Genomic DNA, 26,539 nt, shown 5'->3' on the forward strand with positions numbered 1-26,539 from the left:
CGAAAACTGTCCAAAGGAAGATCAGCAAATTTAGCTTTAAACCCCGATCTTGTCTCAGTTCAATGAGTATTTAGATTTTTTACGTTTTCCCTTCTCAAATACTTTTCCATCACTGTCACCTGCTCGCCTCCTCTTGCTGCAATCCCACACTGTCACTGTCACGTGTCACGCAGCGCTAACTCGATTGTCTTTACAGGTATTTATCAGGTACCCGACAACGGTTAATTAGGAGATATTATATAATTTCCCACGGCACACCTGACGATCTCTCACGGCACGCCGCGGCACACTGTTTGAAAATCACTGCCTTAAAGGACACGCTGCTGAGCGAGAGTATCTATTCTCTCCACTGTGAAACAAATCTGCTTTGCCATACTTTGCCTGAAAAGTCAGGTCTCATCACAATTAAAACTTGCTGTGGTACGAAGCCTGCTTCATCGACTCTTCCATACTCGTACGCCTCAGAAATAGTCTTTTATTTAAAAAAAAAATTCATAGTGATTCCCTCCCTCCTTCCATACTGGTTTCATATTGACTTAGCAAATTGGACAACATTTGTCAAAAAGGGAAAAACACAGAAGAGGCAAATGAGAAGTGACCAGTAGAGTACTGGGCAACAAGTGATGCTCCTTGCTTTTTACCTGCAGGTGTGACACATAATGAATGACTGAATGAAGCGTTCGTACACAGAGATATAGTTCGCACACGGACGTATATTTGGCCTGATCTAAAACTTCGTAATTTGAAAAGTTTGCTAATAGAGGTGTATTTACAAGTTAGACTGTATATATAAAAAACAGAAATGTTTGCTTGTTTCATATGGGGATTGTGAATGATAGGCAACATACCAAAAAAATGTGGTTCCCCTTTAAGGTAGTAAATCATGTTGGAAAGTGTCAAGGTGTTGAGTTTAGAATAGGTGATTGTCACTTTAGGATGTGGCTGTAATTGCTGCACAGGTGCCAGAGGCGATTAGGTGCCATTTTGAGCAAGGTCGTATAAATAATTAAAAGAAAAGTTAAAAGAAAGATTTACATCTAATTTCTATTATAATTAATCATGGAAATTGTGGAATTCTACACTTCTTGAATCATGAACAGACTTTTGTCATGTTAGATTTTTTTTAAAATCAGAAAACCTCTACAGTTTCAATGAGGTTATAGTCCTAGACATGAAAAAAAACAATATTTAAATTTATCATATCGATTTAAAATTGTTATATTACTGTAATAAATTCAGTAGTGGTAGTAGCAGTTGAAGTAAATGATGTGGAAATAAGGATGACAAATGGCCCGACTCATGTGTTGACTTTTACACGAGTGAGGTTGAGAGGGTAATAATCATTTTTATGTGAAGGTTGATTCCCTCAGTTGATCTTTTGAAGGCTTATTCATAGCCTTATAATCCCATTAATACAACAAAATATTATTGTATTTACTGAGGACATATATACCGTATGTGTGTATACTGTATATATAGATATATATAAAGATATGTATATATATAGATATATATATGTACATATATATATTTATCTATACACATACATATATATATGTATACATATATATTTGAATAAAATCTACCTATTACTCCTCTCTGAGCTGCAACCTTATCGTGGTAGAGGAGTTTGGGTGTCCCAATGATCCTAGGAGCTATGTTGTCCAGGGGCATAAAGCCCCCTGGTAGGGTCTCCCAAGGCAAACAGGTTCTAGGTGAGGGATCAGACAAAGAGCAGCTCGAAGACCTTTATGAAGAAGAAAAAGCATGGACCCAGATTTCCCTCGCCCGGATGCGGGTCACCGGGGCCCCCCTCTGGAGCCAGGCCCGGAGGTGGGGCACGATGGCGAGCGCCTGGTGGCCGGGCCTGTTCCCATGGGGCCCGGCCGGGCACAGCCCGAAGAGGCAACATGGGTCCCCCCTCCAATGGGCTCACCACCCATAGCAGGGGCCATAGAGGTCGGGTGCATTGTGAGCTGGGCGGCAGCCGAAGGCAGGGCACTTGGCGGTCCGATCCTCGGCTACAGAAGCTAGCTCTTGGGACGTGGAACGTCGCGTCACTGGGGGGGAAAGAGCCTGAGCTAGTGCGCGAAGTCGAGAAATTCCGGCTGGATATAGTCGGACTCACTTCGACGCACAGCAAGGGCTCTGGAACCACTTCTCTCGAGAGGGATTGGACCCTCTTCCACTCTGGCGTTGCCGGCAGTGAGAGGCGACGGGCTGGGGTGGCAATTCTTGTTTCTCCTTGGCTAAAAGCCTGTACGTTGGAGTTCAACCCGGTGGACGAAAGGGTAGCCTCCCTCCACCTTCGGGTGGGGGGACGGGTCCTGACTGTTGTTTGTGCTTACGCACCAAACTGCAGTTCAGAGTACCCACCCTTTTTGGGTACACTCGAGGGAGTACTGGAAAGTGCTCCCCCGGGTGATTCCCTTGTCCTACTGGGAGACTTCAACGCTCACCTTGGCAACGACAGTGAAACCTGGAGAGGCGTGATTGGGAAGAATGGCCGCCCGGATCTGAACCCGAGTGGTGTTTTGTTATTGGACTTTTGTGCTCGTCACAGTTTGTCCATAACAAACACCATGTTCAAACATAAGGGTGTCCATATGTGCACTTGGCACCAGGACACCCTTGGCCGCAGTTCCATGATCGACTTTGTAGTTGTGTCATCGGATTTGCGGCCTTATGTTTTGGACACTCGGGTGAAGAGAGGGGCGGAGCTTTCTACCGATCACCACCTGGTGGGGAGTTGGCTGCGATGGTGGGGGAGGATGCCGGACAGACCTGGCAGGCCCAAACGCATTGTGAGGGTCTGCTGGGAACGTCTGGCAGAGTCTCCTGTCAGACAAAGTTTCAATTCCCACCTCCGGAAGAACTTTGAACATGTCACGAGGGAGGTTCTGGACATTGAGTCCGAGTGGACCATGTTCCGCACCTCTATTGTCGAGGCGGCAGATCGGAGCTGTGGCCGCAAGGTAGTTGGTGCCTGTCGGGGGGGGCAATCCTAAAACCTCTTGGTGGACACCAGCGGTGAGGGATGCCGTCAAGCTGAAGAAGGAGTCCTATCGGGTCCTTTTGGCTCATAGGACTCCGGAGGCAGTGGACAGGTACCGACAGGCCAAGCGGTGTCCAGCTTCAGCGGTCGCGGAGGCAAAAACTCGGACATGGGAGAAGTTCGGGGAAGCCATGGAAAACGACTTCCGGACGGCTTCGAAGCGATTCTGGACCACCGTCCGCCGCCTCAGGAAGGGGAAGCAGTGCACTATCAACACTGTGTATGGTGCGGATGGTGTTCTGCTGACCTCAACTGCGGATGTTGTGGATAGGTGGAAGGAATACTTCGAAGACCTCCTCAATCCCACCAACACGTCTTCCTATGAGGAAGCAGTGCCTGGGGAATCTGTGGTGGACTCTCCTATTTCTGGGGCTGGGGTCGCTGAGGTAGTTAAAAAGCTCCTCGGTGGCAAGGCCCCAGGGGTGGACGAGATCTGCCCGGAGTTCCTTAAGGCTCTGGATGTTGTGGGGCTGTCTTGGTTGACAAGACTTTGCAGCATCGCGTGGACATCGGGGGCGGTACCTCTGGATTGGCAGACCGGGGTGGTGGTTCCTCTCTTTAAGAAGGGGGACCGGAGGGTGTGTTCCAACTATCGTGGGATCACACTCCTCAACCTTCCCGGTAAGGTTTATTCAGGTGTACTGGAGAGGAGGCTACGCCGGATAGTCGAACCTCGGATTCAGGAGGAACAGTGTGGTTTTCGTCCTGGTCGTGGAACTGTGGACCAGCTCTATACTCTCGGCAGGGTTCTTGAGGGTGCATGGGAGTTTGCCCAACCAGTCTACATGTGCTTTGTGGACTTGGAGAAGGCATTCGACCGTGTCCCTCGGGAAGTCCTGTGGGGAGTGCTCAGAGAGTATGGGGTATCGGACTGTCTTATTGTGGCGGTCCGCTCCCTGTACGATCAGTGCCAGAGCTTGGTCCGCATTGCCGGCAGTACGTCGAACACATTTCCAGTGAGGGTTGGACTCCGCCAAGGCTGTACTTTGTCACCGATTCTGTTCATAACTTTTATGGACAGAATTTCTAGGCGCAGTCAGGGCGTTGAGGGGTTCCGGTTTGGTAACCGCAGGATTAGGTCTCTGCTTTTTGCAGATGATGTGGTCCTGATGGCTTCATCTGACCGGGATCTTCAGCTCTCGCTGGATCGGTTCGCAGCCGAGTGTGAAGCGACGGGAATGAGAATCAGCACCTCCAAGTCCGAGTCCATGGTTCTCGCCCGAAAGAGGGTGGAATGCCATCTCCGGGCTGGGGAGGAGACCCTGCGCCAAGTGGAGGAGTTCATGTACCTAGGAGTCTTGTTCACGAGTGAGGGAAGAGTGGATCGTGAGATCGACAGGCGGATCGTTGCGGCGTCTTCAGTAATGCGGACGTTGTACCGATCCGTTGTGGTGAAGAAGGAGCTGAGCCGGAAGGCAAAGCTCTCAATTTACCGGTCGATCTACGTTCCCATCCTCACCTATGGTCATGAGCTTTGGGTCATGACCGAAAGGATAAAATCACGGGTACAAGCGGCCGAAATGAGTTTCCTCCGCCGTGTGGCGGGGCTCTCCCTTAGAGATAGGGTGAGAAGCTCTGTCATCCGGGAGAAACTCAAAGTAAAGCCGCTGCTCCTTCACATCGAGAGGAGCCAGATGAGGTGGTTCGGGCATCTGGTCAGGATGCCACCCGAAGGCCTCCCTAGGGAGGTGTTTAGGGCACGTCCAACCGGTAGGAGGCCACGGGGAAGACCCAGGACACGTTGGGAAGACTATGTCTCCCGGCTGGCCTGGGAACGCCTCGGGATCCCCCGGGAAGAGCTAGACGAAGTGGCTGGGGAGAGGGAAGTCTGGGTTTCCCTGCTTAGGCTGTTGCCCCCGCGACCCGACCTTGGATAAGCGGAAGATGATGGATGGATGGATGGATCTACCTATTAACTGAACAGATGTTTTTATTTCATCTACTGGTATTTAAGGTATATATATGTGTGTGGGTGTGTGTGTTTGTGTGTGTGTGTATATATAAATATATAGCTACCTATTAACTGAACAGTTCTTTTTATTTCATCTACTGGTATTTAAGGTATATATATGTTGGTATATAAATATACACATATATATATATACATATATATATATATATATATATGTATATATATATATATTTATATATAGCAATATATACAATAGGTCGATTGTATTTAAAGTATAGTACTATACATAGTATTGTTTAAATTAAGATCAGTTTACATACTTAGTGTTGACTATATAAATATTTAAGGGTGTATGTTTTAGAGCAGTGGTTCCTAACCTTTTATACCTCAGGGCCCAACTTTTCCACTACAATGGGATCTGAAGGGGCACACTCAAATATTAACACTGATATAGCAATTTTACTTTTGATTTTAATAGTATTCAATAATTATATCCTACCTACTTACAATTTACAACCCTGTCAAATGATATGAAACCATGTGTAGATCACAAAGATTATTATTTTTTTAACACAAAATCCTAGGCTTAGGTCAGGCTGATTGGAAAAATAAGTATTATTCAAATATACGGCAGTGGAAAGGACTCACAAATAACTGACAAAAAAATAAATGTACTTACAATTATGTTGTGCTAAAATAAATCTACTAAATTTATAATTAATATGTTTAACTAATCTGTCAATAAAATTAAAATGCAAATGAAAATACAGCCTCACAACTTTGGTCATAATTTTTGCGGCTAAGAAACTTCTGTATGACTTTACAAACCACAGCTGACAAACAGTGTGCCCTGGCCCTATGGTTAAAAAACACTGTTTTAGAGCATGAGACATTGAAGACAAAAAATAAATAAAATAATTGTTTAATAGGGAAAGTGTGACCGTTAGTGGCTTGGAGATACTGCACAAACGTTTGCAAACTGTCAACAAAATGCAAGTGAAAAGGAAAATACAGCTTCCCCACTTTGGCCATGAGTTTTACGCTTAAGAAACTTCTCTATGAGGTTAGCTCAAGATTTCTTGTGTTTGTTTGATATTGTCATTACTGCCACAAGTAGTGAAAAAGTGTAGTAAAATTGAGTACCGCTGCAAACAGATATTTTTTTCGCGGCCCTCTACACACTATAGCTAAAAAACACTGTCTTGGAAGATGTTTGCCTCTCATCCAAGTAGGCTTCATCAGTTCATGCTCATAGAAGATTGGTCCGATCTAGTCTAGACACCAGTGCCAAAACCCCAACTATTTATACTCCAACCGGGCAGGCTTCGAGAGATAATGGTGGTGTTGAATGACATGAAGGAGGAGAACTGAGAAGTGTTCAAGGAGATTAACGCCTGAGCAAAGAGAGCCCTGTAAATAGCAAGGAGCTAAACAAGAAAACAGATAGTATGAAGAGCTTTGTAAATAGATGACATTAAATAACTAAAGAATTGAAGAATGATAATGCCGTGCTTTGTAAACAAATTGTTGGGTTGTAAGAAATTGTGGATGTTTTAAAGACGTAAAATCATGTGTAAAATGGATGATTTGGAGTAGTTGATGCTTCAACAGAGGAACAGGAGGCCAACTTTTGGCAGTCAACTACCATACAGAATCACTATTCAGAAGAAGTGTGATTCTTTGGGAATTAGGGGCTACAATGCGACTATAAATTGATTATTTATGCACCTTGTATTGTTTTTTTGTAAATGGTTAATATATTGTATTTTACTATCTTATATTCAAAATGTATTATAATTAATTATGAACAATATGTATAAATGGCTCCCCCTTCGGCTTCTAAGTCATTGCCGGCGACAGCACTGTGTGGATATTATTGTTCTTTCTGATTTATTAATCTCCTTTTAGTCGTACCTTGCTACATAACGCTTCAAATGGTGTGGCTTCACTACATCGCACATTTGAATAAATATGTTTTTCTTAAGCCAATGCTACATGTTTTGGGCCTAAATTAAGAGTTGCAATAACTTGTATTTATGTATAATATGTATCACAGTGTAGTCTTTTCTGTTGGTAAGTTGTGGCAATCAAAGATATTCACCAAACGTTTTTGGGTTAAGGGTAGGACAAGGCGATATGGCCTTTTATTAAAATCTTAATATTTTTAGGCTATGTCACGATACACGATATATATCTCGATATATTGACTTAGCCTTGAATTAACACTTGATGCATATAATTACACCAGTACGATGACTATATGTGTCTACATTAAAACATTCTTTTTCATACTGTATTATTATATGCTAATTTTAAACTTTCAAGCAGAGAGGGAAATCACAACTAAGTCAATTTACCAAAACTTTATTAATCAGTTATTAAGCAGTGGCACAAACATTCTTGTCATTTCAAAACAGAAAGTGCAAGATATCCAGAGACATTTTAAAACAAGCTATGACTGCACTTTTGTGCATGATGTCACTAAGATGACATATCAAAACAACACTAAATTTAAGTGCACTTTTTGTACAGAAAGCCACTACAATATTTTAAAACATAAAAAGTGCACTTTTGTGCATAATGTCACACAAGATATTTCAAAAACTGGAAAATAAAAATTAGCTGCATAATAGGAAATCAAATAGTTTATGTCCTTCGCTATGTGGTAGGATACTGTGGACGTTATCTCCTTCTGTTGTTGACTATTTTTTTCATACAGAGATTTTGACAATTGGACTTTTCAAAGGGTGCTACAAATCAGTAGTGCTGCTACTTTTTGTAGTAACACTTTTGCTGCATACTAGACATATTACGGGAGCAGGTGGGCGTCCCTACTACTAATCAGAGGCAGGTGGACATAATCAGCACCCATGGTAACGAGGAACACCAACAGGGATGCTGAAACAGAAACAAGGAAATTCTAAATTTAAACAAAAACATGATCCGTGCGACTGATCATCAATGCAAGATACGCATTGCTAATACCTAAGCTAATGTTCGTAGCCCCAAGTGTCAAGTTTACCAAGTTTTTGCAAAACAACACACACCACGGTTTCAGCGCATGGAAACCCAGTTCTAACATAGACTAAGAATGCGACAAAGTATTTCCATGTTGTGGCCGCTTTGTAGTGGCCAAACAACAGCCGTAAAGCAATGACGCTCGAAGAATTCTCCGGAGCTCCTGGTGAGTACCATAATCTACAGTTGAACACACTCAAGTGTTAAACTAATACAATAAACTGTTCTATAATGTAAGTGTAAAGGTGAACATGTGAGTGTTATTTAATGTTTAGTAGGCTTTATAGACAATATAACCCTGGTCCCTACACACTCTTGTAAAAAGAGCTCAGCAGCGCATGCACTTTTTGCGTCAGATCAAAAGAGCACCGCTCCCTCCCCCCATTCTCACCACATTCTACAGAAGCACTATAGAGAGCCTTCTGACCAACAGTATCTCTGTCTGGACTGGAGCCTGCAATGCCTCAGACTGGAAGAGTGATGAGGACGGCGGGAAACGTCATCAGGACTCCTCTTCCTCCTATCCTGGAGATCGCAAAAAGCCGCTGCCTGACCAGGGCTCAGAAAATCTGCAAAGACTCCTCCCACCCCCACCAAGGACTGTTTTCACTGCTGGACTCTAGGAAGAGGTTCCGCAGCCTCCGAAGCAGAACCTCCAGAACCTATATCTGTGTATGGACGCTTCATTCAGTCATTCAGGCCATAAGACTCTTGAACGCATCATAATTAAAGTATCCCCTCATCTCCCCCCAAAATGGATTAACTCACTGGAATAAAAAAGACAATACAACATACATCCATAAACCTGGATGCATATTGCAAAAGTGCAAAATATATATCTGTACAGTAAACTATTTATTTATATCTGCACCTTATTGTTTTTTTATCCTGCACTACCAAGAGCTAATGCAAGGAAATTTCGTTCTTATTTGTACTGTAAAGTTCAAATTTGAATGACAATAAAAAGGAAGTCTTTAAAAACTTATTTAGAAGGTTGTGAACCGTTTTTCTTGCTCTATAATAAGAAATGATTTATTACTAATCATTTTATTTTGCGGAAATTCGTTTATCGTGGTCATGTCCGGTACCAACTAACATTAAACAAGAGAGAGACATTTTCTAATTCCTCTCAATCCTTGACCGAGTTGCAATAATGGCGTAATATGTTTTAAAAAGATCCACCGGTGTGACTGTGGTCCTAGAATGGTCACATGTTCCCGCTGCGTCACATTGAACCTGTGTGTGATGAGAAGCTGCCCTCGTGCGAGGTAAAGCATTCCTGCGTTAACAAGGCGTGCTCAGTCAACACCTCTGCAGTAAGGAGGCACAGTCAGGCTCATACAGAGAGTTCATCCAGGAGTATGTAGGTGACAAGCAGAAGAAATGAGGCTGTTTATAACTCCCTATCAACACTTTAACTACCCTCCTCTCTGGAATGACATCACTTTTGCTCTTGTTTACATGACACCACTGAAAAATAAATGTGCGCTAAAGCAGGCATTACCTTCAAGTGGTTCGTGTCAAACAAAAGAGGGCATCTGTTTTAAAGGCAGTTAATAAATCAAATCTATCTTTGTTGAAGCATAGTCTCTAATTGTGACTCATTTGTAGTCCTTACAAACACCCAGATAATCTTTGTTGTTTGTCAATGCACTCAAGTGGGGCACCTGTTTAAGAATTAATCTTTGTTTTTGGTTATAACATTACCTAAATGTAACGTTAGGTTAATAGCACGTTGTTCTCCAGAGTGTCATTGTTGGTTATTTCCAGTCTTATTTCAAACCATTCTAAATAGGCAGTTGTTGCAAGTCTTCCAATCAAGGCAAATGGCACAGCTCAAAGTATTCACACCAGCCAAATGCACTGGATCTTAGGTGGACTGGAACATTTCCAAAGGCCTTAAAACTGATATCGTTAAATCACTTCTAAAGAATCTTGTTGTCACAGTGCTAAACCGACATCGGCCCATACCAAACCTGCTATTTTTGGGCTAAGTCCTTGAATAAGTTGTATACCAACAGCTTTGTGACTTTCTCCTGTATAACCATGTGTTTGATACTTTCCAATAGGGCTGGGCAATATGGCCTTTTTTTAATACCTCAATATTTTTTTTTAGGCCATATCGCGATACACGATATATATCTCGATATTTTGCCTTGGCCTTGAATTAACACTTGATGCATATAATCACAGCAGTATGATGATTCTATATGTCTACATTAAAACATTCTTCTTCATACTGCATTAATATATATGCTCATTTTAAACCTCCATGCAGAGAGGAAAATCACAACTAACTCAATTGACCAAAACTGTATTTATTAAACAGTTATTAAGCAGTGGCACAAACGTTCATATGATTTTTCCAAAACTTAAAGTGCAAGATTGTCAGAGACATTTTAAGTGTCAAATAAAAATGAGCCGCATAATAGGAATTCAAATAGTATTCGCTCTTCGCTATGTGGTAGGTTACTACGGACGTTATTAAATTCTGTTGACTATTTTTTTCATACAGTTTTGATCTGGAAATGTTTGCCTCGGCATTTTGTTGGTGTGGGCGTGTGGTACCGAATGAATATGTTAAAATGCGGATTAAGAGTCATTCCCTAGCAAATGACTTTCCAAAAATGGTACGTATTAGCAGTAATGCTACTTTTTATAGCAACGCTTCAGTAGGCACCAGCGCCCCCCGCGACCCCGAAAGGAATAAGTGGTAGAACATGGATGGATGGATTCAGCACCAAACATGACAAATTACGGTTGTCTGTTCGATATATTCCCACTTGAAGCCAAACTACCGCCAGACGATGGACCCCCTGCTGTTTTTCTTGGGAATGAATTCTTCCTTCATTCGCACCTTCTTTCTCTCGTATTACCACTCACACGGCTCTGCTAGCATCACAGCTAACGTTAGCCACGCTGCTACCTCTCTGCTCTGTGAGGGTGTATACGTATGTGACGTATGACGTGACAATATGTGACGTGTGTAAGAAGGTGAGCTTGCCTGTGAGAAGGAGAGACAAGAAAGAGCGAGAATAACCTGTAATGTATTGCCCGCAGCTAAAAGCAACTGCGTGAGAACATATACTCGAATATTACGATTTAGTCATTTTCTATATCGCACAGAGACAAACCTGCGATATATTGTGTATATCGATATATCATCCAGCCCTACTTTCCAATCAGGCTTTATGCCCCACCACAGCACTAAAACAGCTGTAGTCAAGGTGATAAATGATATGCATCGGTGAACGAAGACACAGCCAAAATATCAGTCTGCTTTGCAAAGTTCTCCCTGACCTGAGCGCTGCATTTGACACAGTTAACCATACTATCTTATTACAGAGGTTAGAAAACTGGGTGGGAATAGTTATTCAAGCTCTATCTTGATCACATTACGTACTTAGTCGAATTTGGTAACTGTGTCTCTAACCAAAAGACCTGTGGGGTTCCTCAGGGGTCAATTCTGGGACACCGATTGTTCAACTTGCACAGGTGGCCACAAAGTCAGCTGATATGAAGCAATTGTGTGTCATCGCACAACAGTCAGAGAGACATTACCATCTTCCCCCATTAAGATAAGACATACCCCAGTCTAAACCTTTATAAACACTACGCTGTGTTACTGCAACTAAGATATTTCCAAGCTGTGCTCTCTTAGACCAGAGTGACCGTTCTATTGTCATGGAGGCCAGCCAGTGTGAATGGGCCTTGTGTATGTTAGTAAACCTCACTCCCCCACAACTTCAACAGTGTGCTGGCCGGAGAGCTAGCTAGCTTACCATATTTTTGGACTATGAGGCGCACTTAAAATCCTTTCATTTTCTCAAAACTTGACAGTGCGCCTTATAACCCGGTGCGCCTAATGTACAGAATAATTTTGGTTGTGCTTACCGACCTCAAAGCTATTTTGGTACATGGTGAAATGATAAGTGTGATCAGTAGATGGTAGTCACACATAAGAGATATGTATAGACTACAATACGATGGTATTCAAACATATGACATATGTGTAGACTGCAATATGACTCAAGTAGACAAAACAAAAATGTTATATGTTCCATTGAAAACATACAACATTACACACACTGCTCAAAAATCTATCAAAATGTTTTAGTAGGACTTTGGTAAGCTATGAAGCTGCACCACTTGAAGGATTGTACTGTGCTTCAACATACAAGTATTATTATTGTGTGTGTATAAGGTTAGACATGTTATCTGGCGTTTTGTTATCTGCCGTTTTGTTTCACAATATTATGCAAAAGCAACTTTTCTTACCTTTTAGTACCTGCTGATCTGTATTTGGGATCCACACAAGTCCTGAAAATCTCCGACACTGTCGTCGATAAAGTTCTTCTTTTTCTCTATTTTCTTGTTATGGGGCATTCATTCTTCGCTGTTGCCATTTCTAATTCAAAGTAGTGTAAAGTTCTTACTTATATCTGTCAATAAACTCACCATAAAAGCGCTAAAACCTACCTGTGTAGTGAGTTTACATTATTCACCCGAGGAACTTTACTTTTTTTTCCACGGGACACATTTCTGGCGTTGTTATTGCACTAGTGAGCCACGGATGAGGAGATGCTGCTCCGTTATTGATTTAAGTAAAGTCTGACTGTCATTACAACAGTTAGCTCCATCTATTGACACTTCTTCCACTCCCGTCCTTGCACGCTACACCACTACAACAAAGATGAGGGAGAAAAGACGCTACCAAAGTTGAGCCACGTAAATAAGACCACCAATAAAACGGCGCATCCTGAAGCAACTTTCAGAAAGAAGAAGAAGACTATCTATAAAACATAATCCACGCAACATTTTGACCAGAGAACCACCATTACATGTTACGTAGACCACAAGGAAGTGTTTTCAATTTTGGAAAAAAAAAAATACAGTATATGACTTCTTTAATGCGCCCTATAATCCGGTGCATCTTTTGTATGAAAATAGACCTGACGAGACCCTTATAATCCAGTGTGCCGGAAAATATGGTAAGTGTCTCATGCGACCAGGGTACGTGTCCCTATAAGGAATGGGATAAAAGCAGGTGGCCGAACCAGCTGGGCTGCACAATATTCAGAGGAATACGAAACGGCAGTGTTTTTGCGGTGCGTCACAGGATGGTTGAACAGAATAGGACTCCACAACGTCCGCCGGTAATAATAAATAATAATATTAGATTTTATTTGTTTCGTTCTTTTCATTGAAATAAATCTTAAAATGCTACAGTACAAACCAATATTCAAAACAAGAAACACTTAGCCATTGAAACAGATAAGATACTAAGACTAAAACACTTTCAATGAAGCATAAGATACATAAAACATGCAAAATAGTGGGTTTTCTAACTTGGTTAAAAATATCTCAGTGGGTATAAATACTTTTTTTGCTCATTCAACAATACCGCAACAATGATAAGTTTGACGGTGATAATTTTGGACACGATCAAATCAAATCAACTTTATTTATAAATCACATTTAAAATTTACCAAAGTGCTGTACAATGGACAGGTTAAAAGATAATATGAGGACCGACCAAAAAACACAACACAAACAGAACATGATAAAAAATAAATAAATAAAACATAAAAACAGGTTCACAGCAGATGTATAATGGGGCGCCATTGCAGGATGGATAGTGTTAAAAGCCAAGGAATAAAAGTAGGTTTTTAAGAGAGATTTAAAAACAGGAAGAGAGGAGGCTTGTCTAACACTCAGAGGTAGGTTGTTTCATTTCACGATAACCGTGATATGAAATTTTCATATCTTTACATCCCTTGTGAAGTACACTCATAGTGTTGGGACATTTTGAAGAGTCAGTCCACTATTTGTCTGAAAACATCTGCATGCATGGTGGAACAGGTTTTCTCTTTCACCAACACTTTGTATATACAAAGATGTGTCTACATTATTGCAAGAAATTACATTTTTTTTGCTCTCTTTCAACAGGAGCATTCCAAGGATAGCTGGCCCACTGAACCAGCACACCACCATCACGATGAGGACGTCACTGACTACCGTCTGCCTTAGTGAGAAACATGTTTTTTATGGCAGCTTTGTAATGCAGCTATACATGGATGTCCTTGTAAATAAATCAACAGGTCCAACCACTTCTACAGATTTACACTTTTACCCAATATGGGAAAGGGAGTAGACTTACTAACACTCTCTAACTAATGCCAAAACACACACAATTCCCTACACAGGCATTTTATTGTTGCAGTTGAGTTGATACTACAAAGTCTCTCAGGCTGCATAATGCCTCGGTTCAACTCGTTTTCTTCTTTTTGAACTGAAGAAATGTTGCGTGTGTTCAGGGCAGCACAAAAGCCGCACGTGTTTTGATTAGATTCGACGATAGACGATACTTTAGGGTATTTCTCTCAATGCCAAAATAACCATCGTCATGCGCTACTTCATCTGGCTGCAGGTTTTAATAAAGTTTCTGAGCTGTCATGACCCTTGACACAATAACAGTACACTTTCATAAAGAACTCAGTAACAAAGATAGTTTTAAGTATTGCAAACAAATGGCAAAGTATGTACTGTAATTGTGGGCAACATGAAGGAAAAGAAAGGTACACCTTTGTGTACTTTTTACATTAAAATGATGTATTGTGGGTTTGTTAAGATTAATGAGCAGACGACAACGTTGTAAAAATGATTTCCATTCCACCAAGTCATTGCATCTGAAACACTGCCATCTTTTAAATACTTAACGTAGCTTTTGGTGGATAATTTGAGTTACGAATAATGTGTTTGTGTTGACACATTAGATTAGGTTTATTATTATTATTATTATTCAATAATATTAAAGGTGAATGTTTTTTTTTTTTTGCAGACAGGCTTACCACATTCAAAAAGTGTGAAATCATTTATAAAGGCCTACTGAAATGAGATTTTCTTATTTAAACGGGGATAGCAGGTCCATTCTATTTGTCATACTTGATCATTTCACGATATTGCCATATTTTTGCTGAAAGGATTTAGTAGAGAACATCGACGATAAAGTTCGCAAATTTTGGTGGCTAATAGAAAAGCCCTGCCTTTACCGGAAGTATGTGCGCGTGAGGTCACGAGTTGCAGGGCTCCACACATTTTCACATTGTTTATAATGGGAGCCACCAAGCAGTAAGAGCAATTCGGACCGAGAAAGCGACAAGTTCCCCATTATTTGAGTGAGGATGAAAGATTCCCGGATGAGGACGTTTAGAGTGAAGTACTAGGTAAAAAAAATGTAAAAAAAGACGGAAAAAAAGAAAAGGCGACGGCTCCAGGCGGCGGCAGGCTGGCAGATGTAATTAGACACATTTACTAGGATAATTCTGGAGGATCCCTTATCTGCTTATTGTTTTAATAGTGTTTTAGTGAGATTCTAAAGACATACCTGAAAGTTGGATGGCTGCGGTGAACGCCAGTGTCTCTCAGAGAAGCCAATGGAGGAGCCAATATCACAGCTGCCTTTTTGAGCTGCAGGAGGAAGTCCCATAATCCACTGATTTCAATCCAATCCAATCCACTTTATTTATATAGCACATTAAAACAACAATAACGTTTCCAAAGTGCTGCACAGCCATGTTAAAAACAATTGTAAAAAAAATTAAATAAATAAATAAAATAAAATAAAATAAAGTATATATATATATATTATGCCCTACCAATGACTGAATAAAAACAAAAAATAAATAAATATAAAACCAATAAAAACAATATAAAAACAAATATGATTAAAAACTATTTTAAAGGGTAAAATCAATTAAAACAGTAAAATAGAAATCAAAGTGTATACAAAACACAGAGGACAACAGAGAACAGAGGACCACACAACTCACGTAGTGTTAAAAGCCAAAGAATATAAGTGGGTCTTAAGACGAGACTTAAAACACTCCACTGTGGAAGCAGTTTGAACATGGAGGGGCAGAGTGTTCCAGAGCTTAGGGCCGACCACAGATTTCTCCGGTAAGACTTAATATCACAATTTTCCCATCCAAAGACATGCTGGTTGACGTAGAGAAAACATGTTCGCTTGACCGCTCTGTGTTAAGGCTTCACAACAAACAAAGAAACACCGGCTGTGTCTCGGTGCTAAAGACAGCTGCAATCCACCGCTTTCCACCAACAACATTCTTCTTTATAGTCTCCATTATTAAATGAAAAAATTGCAAAAGATTCAGCAACACAGATGTCCAAAATACTGTGTAATTATGCGGTTAAAGCAGACGACTTTTAGCCGCGAGTCGTGCAGCGCTAATATTTCCTAACAGTCCGTGACATCACCCGCATGCATCATCATTCCGCGACGTTTTCAACGATAAACTCCGCGGGAAATTTAAAATTGCAATTTAGTAAACTAAACCGGCCGTATTGGCATGTGTTGCAATGTTAATATTTCATCATTGATATATAAACTATCAGACTGCCTGGTCGGTAGTAGCAGGTTTCAGTGGGCCTTTAAATCCTGGGTGGGCGAGGGTGCTCCAAATACAATTCTGTTTCTGATCCCAATTTAGCCTGGCATGGCCCTGAATGCAACCCCTGAATCGGTCTCAAAAGAGTGCATTTGTAGTGTATGTTGTGCCCCGCATGTCTGTGTTGCTCCTGCCATCTTCAAGAGTATCATTCACCTCACTGCCTCTGCAGTATGTGGAGTAAACACAAAACGACACTGTTGTCATGTTGTCTCCACACACAGTGCTCCTGCTGTCTTGCACTTGTCAGGCCAAGCCGAACGGACCTAAGAGCAAGAAACCCAAGCAAGGTACCCGTCATCTGCATGCAAAGCTGTAATTTCTGTGTCAGGGTTCATGTGGCTGTATCCGCCTTCCCGCTCCATGGCTGCCATTCCTCTCTTCACCTAGAGCGACACTCTTTGATAAACGGCTCAATGTATAAATCACTTAATAGAGTAAAAGCTTCCACTGATTTATTTCATAGCTGGGAATTTGTCAGAGGTTTCCCATAGAGGTATTACTGTTATTTTCTATACAGTAATAACTGTAAATGGGACACTCAAAATATGGGGTAAATCAAACTTTTCTAGTTGAAATATTGTAGTTCACTTTTTTCACATTTACCCCTTTTGTTTCACATTTACTTAATGTTCTCCACATTTGAGGTAAACATTAAAGGGTGCATATAAATGTTAAACATAAATGTAAAAACAAAATTTAAATATCGAATAACACTGTTAAATTTGAAATATAAATGTAAATCTATATATTAAATGGTAAATATAAATTTTAAATCTCAATCTAATTGTGAATAAAGTAATCCAACGTGAATATAAATGTTGAATTGGAATATAAATGTTAAGTTTTAAATAGAAACGTTGAATTTACATTTTATGTTTTAAATACAAATGTATTTTATGTTTTAAATACAAATGTTAAATATTAATATTATGTTGAATATTAATTCAAATGGTAAATGTAAATATAAATTTCAAATTTAAAAACAAATGTTGAATCTGATGGTAAATGTTAAAATCTAAATCTAATTTGAATGTTAAATATAAATATAAAATTTTAAATATAATGTTAAATAAAATCCAATGTTAAATATTGAATTTAAATAAAAATAATAAATGTTAAATACAAATGTTAAATCTTCATCGAAATGTTTTTAATATACGTAAATGTTAAATGTATTTGTTACATTGTTAACACTGCATGTTGATGTCAAATATAAAACTAAATGTTAAATCCAAAGCTAAATGTTGAATAAAATTGTTACATATTAATATAATTGTTAACTGTAAATGTAAATGTAAAACATACATTTAAATGTTAAAATAATAAATCTAAATGTTGTATGTTAAATATAAATGTTACATCTAAATATAAATCTTAACTCTAAATGTGTAAGGCAAATATACATATTAATATCAAATCTAGATGTAAATGTTGAATATAAACATTGTATCAACATTTTAAATTTTGATTAAAAATGTATAAATAATTTTTAAATTTAGAATTTAGATTTAATATTTACACACATTATTTAAATTCTACCACAAATGTGAAGAAAATTAGCTACGTGTGAGAAAAAAAAATGTATGTTAATTATTATACTAAACCTAAAAATAGAAAAAATATATATGGAATAGGTTGATTGACAACACTAAATTGGCCCTAGTGTGTGACTGTGAGTGTGAATGTTGTCTGTCTATCTGTGTTGGCCCCGTGATGAGGTGGCAACTTGTCCAGGGTGCACCCTGCCTTCTGCACGAATGCAGCTGGGTTAAGCTTCAGCCACCCCCGCAACCCCGAGAAGGACAAGCGGTAGAAAAAGGATGAATGGATGGATGTATATAAATATATGTATATATGTACAAAAATATATATACAAGATGTATTAGTTAGAAAAGTGTGATTGCATTTTTACATTCAGCGCCCCAAATGCGCTCTTTGTACCACAGTAGCTAAAAACACTAAAACTAAAGTTATGTTATCAATTAGTGTAAATTGTAATCCAGGATAATCCCAAACAGCGATTTGGATAATTACTATAACAATGACTCAATTGTTGAAATTGTTGATTATTTTTCTGTCAATCCGCTTTACTACACAGTGATTAATTACCTAATCCTTTTGGCAATTGCTTATTGTCAAAAAAAAAAAAAAAAGCATCTACATCTCTACTGTTCATAGTCGTACCGGCCATCGAGTGTGACGTCAGAGCAGGAAAGATCAGTCTGCCAGAATTCATAGTCAAATGCCCCGCACGCTGTAGGGAGACCAAGCAGCAGGTGTACGGCACAGGTGTGTTTGCCTCAATCTCCAGCATCTGCAACGCCGCCATCCACAGGTAAACTCTATTAAAACAAAAGTAAATTTGAAAAATGATGAAGCAGGAATTTTTATGCAACACGGCTTTTGTATCCAACAGTGGCGTTATCACCAATTCAGGGGGAAAAATCATTGTAAGGAAAATGGCTGGTCAGAACATCTACAAAGGCAGCAATTCCAACGGTGTGCGCTCTCTGTCACTTCCTAAATGGAGAGAATCCTTTGTTGTCACAGGTATTAATAACGGAGGTTCATAATTAACACAATATATGAGGTCACCCCCAATTAACTAATGTTTGATGTGTTGTAGAGGGGAAGCCCAAGAAAGGAGTCATCTACCCTTCTACCCTTGACTTTGTTCCTTCAAGACCAACCTATGTGAAGACAAGTAAGAGGAGAGATTCTAATTCACACTTTTTTGTCTTTTATAGTTGTTTTTTGAAGTACATTCTCTTATTATCGAGACATTTGACTTAAAACAACCATGAAAAAACAGCCCAATATAATCTAACAAAAAAATATTGGAAGAGGTGGCATAATGGTGACATAATTGCATGCACACGCACTTATAAATAACTAATTTACCTATAAATCAGGGGTGTCAAACTCATTTTAGATCGGGGGCCACATGGAGAAAGATCTACACCCAACTGGGCCGGACTGGTAAAATCATGGCACGATAACGTAAAAATAAAGACAACTTCAGGTTGTTTTCTTTGTTTAAAAATAGAACAAGCACATTCTGAAAATGTACAAATCCTAATGGGTTTTTTCAAATTGCAAAAAAAACAGCACTTCAAAATTATTACATGTATTATGATTACATTAGTGTTAAATTTGGTCTCAAAATAATGTCGATGTTTATCAGCAGTAATGTATCACCCAGCAAAAATGTGTATATTCACACTAAATTATGACAGCCGCCACCTTGAACAAACAAAATATTTAGACTGGAAAAAAAACACAAAGTGAGGGAAGTCGGGCCCGACTCGAATAGCCAAGCAGGATTCAAACCCAGATCCCAACGGAAACTTTCCTGCTCTGAGACGAAAAGAAACAACCAATAAACTGCTGTGCTGTGCTTTGTCTCTATGTTTATGTTTCGCCGTGCTGTATAGGAGCTGCCAAACACACAATCAAACAACTTATTCCATGCATGGCAGGCATTTAGGTTCCATGGGAAGTTAAAAGACCGAGTCTCCTGGAGAATGTCAAGAATAAATGACAGAGAATAAACTACTGTAGACTCTTTCTGTGAGCTCATCCATCTTGTATACGACCGCCTTCATCTGTCATCTCCTCCCAGGTCAAAAGGACAAAGCCCCCGCGGTTACCACAACGCTTCCTCTAACAACAACAACAGCACCTGAAACCGCCACAACGATGACGACACCTGAACCTACAACCACCACTACCACCACCACCCAGGCTCCCGCTACCACCACACTTCCTTCGCCACCACCATCCACCACTGTCAAAGCTCGTGCTGCGGTGCACAGAGTCAGAGACGCAGGTGAACTCTACAAATTATTTCACGATTTGTTTACTCCCTGATGGATCCGTGCATGCCATGTGGAGGATTGTGCATGTACTTGGACAGCCCTAATAATCCAATCCGCTCAGAAGATCATCAAAGCGTCGCCTCTCTAATGAGTCACTACAACCTCAATTTTTGCTCGAGTAGGCTTTGGTTTATATGAGTGCAGGAAGGGGTTGCCATGACAGCGGCCAGGCTGCTCATATTATGGACTCGCTTAAAGGTCTACTGAAATGAGATTTTCTTATTTAAACGGGGATAGCAGGTCCATTCTATGTGTCATACTTGATCATTTCACGATATTGCCATATTTTTGCTGAAAGGATTTAGTAGAGAACATCCACGATAAAGTTTGCAACTTTTGGTGCTGGTAAAAAAGCCTTGCCTTTACCGGAAGTCGCAGATGATGATGTCACAAGGGTGAGGGCTTCTCACGTCCTCACATTGTTTATAATGGGAGCCTCCAGCAAGAGCTATTCGGACCGAGAAAACAACAATTTCCCCATTAATTTGAGCGAGGATGAAAGATTTGTAGATGATGATATTGATTGCGAAGGACTAGAAAATAAATAAATAAAGTTAAAAAAAGGCGATTGCATTGGGACAAATTCAGATGTTTTTAGACACATTTACTAGGATAATTCTGGGAAATCCCTTATATTTCTATTGTGTTGCTAGTGTTTTAGTGAGATTAAATAGTACATGATAGTCGGAGGGGTGTGTCCACGGGTGTCATGAGGCCAGTCTCTGAGGGAAGTCGATGGCAGCTGCATGGATGGCGCAAGCTCAGCTGATCTCCGATAAGAGGCGACTTTTTACCACAATTTTCTCGCCGAAACCTGCCGGTTGACAAGTAGTCGGGAACCATGTTCACTTGACCGCTCTGATCCATAGTTAAGCTTCACCTCTGGGAATTTTAAACAAGGAATCACCGTGTGGCTAAAGGCTAAAGCTTCCAATTCGATCCTTCTACTTTTACTTCTCCATTATTAATTGAACAAATTGCAAAATATTCAGCAACACAGATGTCCAGAATACTGTTTAATTGCGCTTTGAAAAGAGACGACTTTTAGCCGCAAATGTTGCTGCGCTAATATGTCCTCTACAGTCCGTGACGTCACACGTACGCGTCATCATTCCGCGACGTTTTCAACAAGAAACTCCGCGGGAAATTTAAAATTGCAATTTAGTAAACTAAACCGGCTGTATTGGCATGTGTTGTAATGTTAATATTTCATCATTGATATATAAATTATCAGACTGCGTGGTCGGTAGTAGTGGGTTTCAGTAGGCCTTTAAGTGAACTGTGGATCATCACACCTGTCAACACTCCTAGTATAAGTAAACATTATGAAACACCACTTTGGAGTCGCCACAGTGAGTGCACAAAGGTGCTGAGTGTTCAAGTGGCCCTGTTATTCAAAACCAACTTGTCTTACCTATTTGTACCTGCTGTTGTGTATTTGGGATCTGTATAAGTCCCGAAAATTCAAAATCAATCAATCAATCAAAGTTTATTTATATAGCCCTTAATCACAAGTGTCTCAAAGGGCTGCACAAGCCTCAACGACATAATCGGCTCAGATCCCAAATCAGGGCAAGAAAAAAACTCAACCCAAAGGGATACAATGAGAAACCTTGAAAGGGGAACGCAAATGTGGTGACCCCCGCCCCTAGGCGACCGGTGCAATGGACGTCGAGTGAATCTAGTTAATAGTGTGAGAGTCCAGTCCATAGTGGGGCCAGCAGGGGATCATCTTGAGTGGAGACAAGTCAGCAGCGCAGAGACGTCCCCAACTGATGCACAGATGAGTGGTCCACCATGGGTCTCGACTTTGAACAACTAGCGCATCATCTGTGGTCAACCAAATAAACTTTCCACGCAGGAGAGGGGGGCGGAGCAGAAAAAAAGCGATGGCAGATCAACTGGTCTAAAAGGGCGGTCTACTTAAAGGCTAGCGTATACAAATGAGTTTTAAGATGGGACTTAATTGCTTCTACTGAGGTAGGATCTCTAACTATTACTGGTAGGCATTCCAGAGTACTGGAGCCCGAATAAAAGCGTGGCGATATTTGTATTTCTTTCTAGTTCCGTCAAACAAGCTGTTTGGAATGTGCACATTTGTTGACGTCACAAATTGGGAACACTGACAACAGATTATCTATATAAGGTATAAATCTAATTAGACTACCTTGCACGTGTCCGCCATTTTTATCTTATGTGCGCGTATCTGTATCGCATCCAAGATACGATTCGAAAAACGAAAATGTTCCGTTATTGGCTGTTTTACCCAACACGGGACAACATTCAAACCTCCATTCTCATCTGAAGAAGTAAAAGGTGCCTGGCTAACTTTTTCGTTTCGCGGCATTGAGCCTTCCACTCGGACGAAGTAGCTCTTCCTGTGTGCAAACCACTTGGAAGATTCCTGCGTCACAAACCTGCAGCTGTATAAGAAAGGATTTTTCTAGAAGCTAATTTTAATGGCGGAGTCGGTGTCTACTGTTTATGGCAATGGAGGAGAAAATGAAACGGTAAGTAATAACAGGTTAGAAATGTGTGAATGAGACGTTAGCAATGTTAGCTCAATTTGTTTTATAGCTAGCTTAGCTGTCTAATGCAAGCCAATAGCGGCAAAATAAAGAATGATTTTCTTAAAAACTACTTTTAATTGGTTCAGTGCCTACTGTGTTTAGCAATGAAGGAGTAAGTAATATAATCCGTTGTTACGTTTGTGATGTAGTTTGTAGCGTAGCTTGCTGTATCACCGGCTTGAACCTCTATTGTTTACAACTCGAAGCAAATGTTAGCTCGAGTTATTTTGTACCTAGCTTAACTGTCTAATGCAAGACAATAGCGGCAAAATAAAGAATGATTTTTCCTAAAAACTACTTTTAATTGGTTCAGTGCCTACTGTGTTTAGCATTGGAGGAGTAAGTAATATAATTCGTTGTTACGTTTGTGATGTAGTTTATAGCGTAGCTTGCTGTATCACCGGCTTGAACCTCTATTGTTTACAACTCGAAGCAAATGTTAGCTCGAGTTGTTTTGTACCTAGTTTAACTGTCTAATGCAAGACAATAGCGGCAAAATAAAGAATAATTTTCCTAAAAGCGACTTTTAATTGGTTCAGTGCCTACTGTGTTTAGCAATGGAGGAGTAAGTAATATAGTCCGTTGTTACGTTTGTGATGTAGTTTGTAGCGTAGCTTGCTGTATCACCGGCTTGTACCTCTATTGTTTACAACTTGAAGCAGCTGTGCAGTGTAGTTATTTACATTATATACTGTATAACAGTAAAGACTTTTTTGGTCAATATAGACATGGACACGTCCAGGATCTAGCATTACAAAGTCACAGACTCGAAAGAAGTTTAACCATAGCCAGCGTGTAGTTCCAACCTGTACGTCAGCCGGGTTTTCTTCCTCTTTCTTGTCCGCCAGCATCGCCTCCTTCCTTTGCTTTGACAACAAACTGCGGTGAGCCGCTGGTCTCGCTATATTACCTTTGATGTTGTGTTGTGGTGAAAGTCACTTAAAGGAGATGGCTGGTGGCGGTCACTGATGTCTATAGTGCACAATAAAAGCAAGAAAGCTAATAAATTACAGAACATTTCTGCGGGGCGGGGGCCAATGCTCACTCAGCGTGAGGGGTTGTTGAGGACAGGTTCATTTACGTCTAACAACTCCGCTTCTCAAAACGACTTATTTTCAAAGGGAGCAAAAAAGTGGCTCAGAAATAGGTCTGTAAAAGAAAATCTGTGCAAATTTTGCAACAAATAACCACCATTACATCTTATGAAGACCACAAAGACGTGTTTTAAATGTAGAAAAAAAAATCATCATATGACCCCCTTTAAGGTACGATGTGGCTCAAGTGCCAGATTTTTCATTTCTTTCTTAGCCCTTTGTGTTTCTTTTGTGTAGGTAGCAGTCACCCCTACCTTGCCTCTGTAGCAGCTGCCAGTTCAAGTGAGTGAAGCAAAGAAAAGCTACTTTATGGTGACATAGCGAAATGATTGTTACTTACTAATGGTAATGGCAAACACCTTTTCACTCTACTATCTGTACTTAGTCAAATATACTTTACAGCTAAAGTTATACACAAAGCAAACAACAATCTGCTACCCAAGAATATACAACAATTCTTCTCAATAAAAGAGGAGAAATATAATCTTAGAGAAAAATGTAATTTAAAACATTAGTACGCACGCACAACACTAAAGACCTTCAGTATATCAGTATGTGGGATTAAATTATGGAATCGAAGAAGCAAAGAAATCAAACGATGTAGTAATATATCCACTTCAAGAAACTCTTCAAACTTAGTGTTTACAAAGTACGAAAAAAAAGAACCAGGATAAACATTCTGCATTTATTTCATTAATCCATTCATTTTCTAGATAATTATTTATCTCACCATATGAAATATAACTGACTTCACTCATTATTATTTATTTATGTATTTTTAATGTTATTACTTATGGAGTATATTGGGAATAAATTGAGAACAGGAAGTGGACAAAAGTTTTAACAACTGCTATTTAAAGGAAAAGGGGTAGGATTAAATAAGCTCTGCTTCTTCCTACTCCTTTTTGAACATGTTGAAAAGAGAAACTGGAAATTGTGATGTATCATGTTGTATATACACATGTTCGAAATAAACACAAACTCAACTCAACTTCTATTGCAACTACAAAAGGACAACAAATTCATTATTTAAAGGTAACATCAGGTCATTTATTGTTTGTAGATAGTTGGAATTGGACAGTCTGATCTCCGGTAAATACAGGAGATGGCCACATATTAGCAAACTAAACATTTACATCTGTAAATTGGACGGGTTTTTTTTGGATAGTTTTTGACGATAGAGGGAATAGTGGCCTAGTGGTTAGAGTGTCCGCCCTGAGATCGGTAGGTTGGGAGTTCAAACCAAAGACTATAAAAAAATGGGACCCATTGCCTCCCTGCTTGGCACTCGGCATCAAGGGTTGGAATTGGGGGTTAAATGACTATAAATGATTCTCGGGCGCGGCACCGCTGCATGTTTGAACCCCGGACACCCCAAATCAGAGATAAACCCTTTCTTTTTCAGACCGGGGTTGTCAAAATGATCGCTTTTCTGTTATATTAACAAAAGATAAAGATAAAATGCTTTTGAATACTTCTCGTAAAAGAAATGTGTGTATTGAAAATAAATGTTTATTGTATCGGAGTGTGTGGCATAGTGAGCTGATTTAAACTGATTTTTAAAAAATGAGTTGATGGTGGATGCTGATGCAGTTTCCTGTATTTTTGCCTAAATATATCTGTCATTTCAACATTTGTGTAGGACAATCGCAGAGTGCTCAAGGCAAGAGCCCCAGCCAAGGTAAGCCACTGACTCTGCAGCTCTTGAAAGTCATTTTACGCCACATGCGGAAACTCTTTGACTCATGTCATGATGTTTCTTCAAAGTGTTCCGAGGAAGTGCATATCCGAATAGATTCCCGCAGCGTGCCAGTGCAGGTAAAAACAAACTTTTTAATAATATCGATGATGCTATTGTTTCTTTTTCCCCCCTTTCATACTAACAAACGATGCCCAAGCTTATGCCGCTGCTTTCAACACAGCTGCTGCAAGTGTTTGCCTTAATACCACTCAATGACTGTTTTCAGCTTGGTTCATAATTGTGTGAATGCTTTTCAGCATTATTCTACACCAAAAATTCAGGTTAGAAGACTGATCTATTTATCATAATTGTGTGAATGCTAATGTTAATATGCATTAGCATTCTAACTTTTTAAAAATCATCACCAAAATCATTTGATGTGTTCCATCTACCTCGGAAGTTGGAATGACGTCACAGCGCAGTTATAAACGTCTTAGTGGCAAAGTCAAAAATCAAGATATTCTTGCAATTTCCGTATCACTTAGCACTCATACTGCATCCTTAAAACATGGTGGTTTAAGACATACTTGCCAACCGTCCAGAAATTCCCGGGAGACTCCCTAATTTCAGTGCCCCTCCCGAAAATCTCCCAGGGAAACCATTCTCCCGAATTGCTCCGGAATTGCTCCCGATTTCCACCCGGACAACAATATTAGGGGCGTGCCTTAAAGACACTGCCTTTAACGTCCTCTCTCACCTGAAAACTTCGCCCTTTATCAGCTGCATGCTGTCCAGGCGTCCGCTTCTCCTCCATATAAACAGCGTACCGGCCCAGCCACATAATTATGTTGCGTTGGACG

At 40.1% G+C, this 26,539-nt stretch overlaps 1 protein-coding gene across 5 annotated transcripts in view; it reads left to right on the plus strand.

Annotated features, from left to right (window-relative positions):
- vit (vitrin) overlaps window positions 1–26,539 on the plus strand; it is a 105,145-nt gene that overhangs the window by 24,743 nt on the left and 53,863 nt on the right. For all 5 annotated transcript variants that reach the window (XM_061910592.1, XM_061910594.1, XM_061910595.1 and 2 more), the window contains exons 2-10: window positions 13,935–14,014; window positions 16,678–16,743; window positions 18,635–18,791; window positions 18,873–19,006; window positions 19,083–19,160; window positions 20,079–20,285; window positions 24,236–24,280; window positions 25,641–25,679; window positions 25,766–25,816. In XM_061910592.1, coding sequence (XP_061766576.1) covers window positions 13,984–14,014; window positions 16,678–16,743; window positions 18,635–18,791; window positions 18,873–19,006; window positions 19,083–19,160; window positions 20,079–20,285; window positions 24,236–24,280; window positions 25,641–25,679; window positions 25,766–25,816 — 808 coding nt within the window. In that variant the 5' untranslated portion in view covers window positions 13,935–13,983. The remainder of the gene's footprint in view (window positions 1–13,934; window positions 14,015–16,677; window positions 16,744–18,634; window positions 18,792–18,872; window positions 19,007–19,082; window positions 19,161–20,078; window positions 20,286–24,235; window positions 24,281–25,640; window positions 25,680–25,765; window positions 25,817–26,539) is intronic.

This window comes from Nerophis ophidion, linkage group LG09, assembly GCF_033978795.1.
Source record: "Nerophis ophidion isolate RoL-2023_Sa linkage group LG09, RoL_Noph_v1.0, whole genome shotgun sequence".
NCBI lineage: Eukaryota > Metazoa > Chordata > Actinopteri > Syngnathiformes > Syngnathidae > Nerophis > Nerophis ophidion.